This window comes from Suricata suricatta, chromosome 6, assembly GCF_006229205.1.
Source record: "Suricata suricatta isolate VVHF042 chromosome 6, meerkat_22Aug2017_6uvM2_HiC, whole genome shotgun sequence".
In the NCBI taxonomy this organism is placed as follows: domain Eukaryota; kingdom Metazoa; phylum Chordata; class Mammalia; order Carnivora; family Herpestidae; genus Suricata; species Suricata suricatta.
In genome coordinates, this window is record NC_043705.1 from 2311438 (window position 1) to 2314588 (window position 3151).

The following is a 3151-nucleotide window of genomic DNA, read 5'->3' on the forward strand; positions in this document are numbered from 1 at the left end:
AACAGAGAAAATGAGGATAACTGGGGCAAAGCAGGAGGCAAAAGAGAGAAGGGGGAAAACAGGTTGCTTTCAACCAAGAGTTTAAGCAGCAGCCTTCTTTTCTGTGAGGAACCTCTCTTAGATTCAAATCTTTCATGGCAGAAGACATGTCAACATCACCTGCTGGGAATACTGGCTGGATTTTAAATTACAAAAGGATATCCTCAGGTGTTCTCCCCCCATCTCTTCCAGAGGCATAACATCTCAGACTGAAGGAAGCCTCAGCTTCTGTAAGAGTCTCCCTCCCTGTAGTTGAAAGCTTTCAGACCATCAGTACTTTTTCCTGCAAACCCATGATCCTTGAGTATAGAATTTGTCCAATTTAATGTCTTGCTATTGACTATTCTCTTTTATTCATTAACCAAGTATTGAGTGACTCTTATGTTCCAAATTCTCATTGCCTAAGCATAGAATTTAACTTAGAACTTCTTGGAAGTCAAGATCAAACTATAAATACCTGAAAAATACAGAGCTGTATAATTTGTTTGAAAGAAGACCACAAAGTGTCAAGAAGTTCATTAAAAGCCAAGAGCTCAACAATGAAGTCCTGTGCATTTCTGTGAAAAGTTTTGTGGGTGGGTAGGCTAATGCAGTCTGTCTCTTGTTTCTTATTTTCCAAGACCAAAATTTGGAATAAGTGGAAGACTGGATGTGAAAGCCTATCTCCTGTAAAAGCTAAATTTGTGTTGCTGGAGAGTTTCCGGATCCTCTAGATTTCTGTGTTTTCACCCTAAGAGACCTCATTCTTGCCCTGTACGTGCTGGGGGATCAACCAGCTCCTTCCCCAAGTCTGGAGTGTCTGTTTCTCCGAATTTCCACCGATCTCGTGCTTCTGCACCTTGCCCATCAGAACAGATGTCCTCCTTCACGCAGTTTCTCCTCAGGTGAACACCACCCTGTTCTCTTCTTGCCAAAGCACAAACCACACAAGACTTTTCCGTGCCTAGCATGTTTTACTAAAACTAAGGAGAAAGTGTGGAGGGTTACAGCCTAGCTCAAATGCCCGTGCATACTTTAGTTTGTACATTAAGTGGTATTAACCAAAAATGCCACGTTTTGTATTGCATGATGGGGGATTTCTCTTTGGTCACTTCACTTTGGTCATTACTCTTCCTTGCCCTATCCCAATTGCAGCCTTCTAACTCCTTGGAGCATCCTGTTTTAAGGCCATTGCTCTCCCTTTCTGGCAGAAGACATGTCAACATCACCTGCTGGGAATACTGGCTGGATTTTAAATTACAAACCCCACATTACCACCATTTTCTTGCATAGAGAGAGCAGTTTCCTATTAAGACCTCATTTTTCAAAGCCAGGAAGTATATTTGAGATATTTTCTTTAATGAAGACCCACCCAAAGAGCACCTGGGTGCCACAGTTGGTTGAGTGTTCAACTTTGATTTTGACTCAGCTCATGATCTCACAGTTCATGAGTTTGAGCCCTGCATCACACTGTGCTAACAATGCAGAGCCTGCTTGGGATTCTCTCTCTCCCTTCCCTCTCAAGTAGATCTATAAACTTAAAGACCTACCTTTACCAAGCTTCCTACTAGAATCTAGAAATAAGAGAGTGCTTGTTGACCGAATGAAATTCTTAGGCACCTGGTAGGATGACAGTAAACTTACTTATCTTCCATTTGATCCGAGGAGCTGCTTATGAGTTGTGGGACTGGAAGTCATGATTTTGCTATTGAGGTTTTGTTTTCTCTGCGTGTTTTGTTTTCTTCCAATTGTATTGGAACTCTCCTGAATAGATGTTTATAAATGAATGTAAATTAAATCCTCTTGGAATAAGATGATCAGCTCAATCATTAATATTATTTTTTAAATTCCTGTGTTTTACTCTTAATGTATTTGGAGATCTGTACTCTATTCTGTTCATAATTTTTGCTTAAATTATGAATGTACTAGGAATGGCAAACACACAATAATCAAATGTTGATATAACTTGGTGGGTCAGAAATCATTTGAGAAGTGCTATTGCTAGGTCATAGGGGAGTTCTATTGATAGTTTCTTGAGGAGTCTCCACACTGTTTTCCAGAGCGGTTGCACCAGTTTACATTCCCACCAACAGTGTAGGAGGGTGCCTGTTTCTCCACATCCTTGCCAGCATCTATATTCTCTTGATTTGTTCATTTTAGCGACTCTGACTGGTGTGAGGTGGTATCTCAGTGTGGTTTTGATTTGAATTTCCCTGATAATGAGTGACGAGCATCGTTCATGTGCCTGTTGGCCATCTGGATGTCCTCTTTGGAGAAGTGTCTGTTCAGGTCTTCTGCCCATTTCTTCACTGGATCATTTATTTTTTGTGTATGGAGTTTAGTGAGCTCCTTGTAGATTTTGGATACTAGCCCTTTATCTGATATGCCATTTGCCACTATCTTTTCCCATTCTGTCGGTTGCCTGTTAGTTTGATTGTTTCCTTTGCCTTGCAGAAGCTTTTTATCTTGATGAGGTCCCAGTAGTTCATTTTTTTTCTTGATTCTCTTGCCTCTTGGGATGTGTTGAGGAAGAAATTGCTGCGATTGGGGTCTAAGAGGCTATTTCCTGCTTTTTCCTCAAGGGTTTTTATGGTTTCCTGTCTCACATTCAGATCCTTTATCCATTTTGAGTTTATTTTTGTGAATGGTGTCAGAAAGTGGTCTAATTTCATTTTTCTACATGTTGCTGTCCAGCTCTCCCAACACCACCTGTTGAAGAGGCTGTCTTTTTTCCATTGGCCTACTTTGTCAAAGATTAATTGGCCATATACTTGAGGGTCCAGTTCTGGGTTCCCTATTCTATTCCATTGGTCCATGTGTCTGTTTTTGTGCCAATACTATACTGTCTTGATGATGACAGCTTTGTAGTAGAGGCTAAAGTCAGGGATTGTGATGCCTCTTGTTTTGGTTTTCTTCTTCAATATTGCTTTGCCTATTCAGGGTTTTTTATGGTTCCATATGAATTTTAAGATAGCGCTGCTAGGGATTTACCCAAGGGATACAGAAGTGCTGATGCATAGGAGCACATGTACCCCAATGTTCATAGCGGCACTTTCTACAATAGCCAAATCATGGAAAGAGCATAAATGTGCATCACCTGATGAATGGATCAAGAAAATGTGGTATATATATA

At 40.6% G+C, this 3151-nt stretch overlaps 1 protein-coding gene across 1 annotated transcript in view; it reads right to left on the reverse strand.

Moving 5' to 3' along the window:
- Positions 1-309: 309 nt before the first annotated feature.
- The window catches only part of LOC115293839 (olfactory receptor 2L5-like), a 7074-nt gene continuing 4232 nt past the window's right edge, over positions 310-3151 (reverse strand). The window contains exon 2 of the mRNA XM_029941541.1: positions 310-340. Coding sequence (XP_029797401.1) covers positions 310-340 — 31 coding nt within the window. The remainder of the gene's footprint in view (positions 341-3151) is intronic.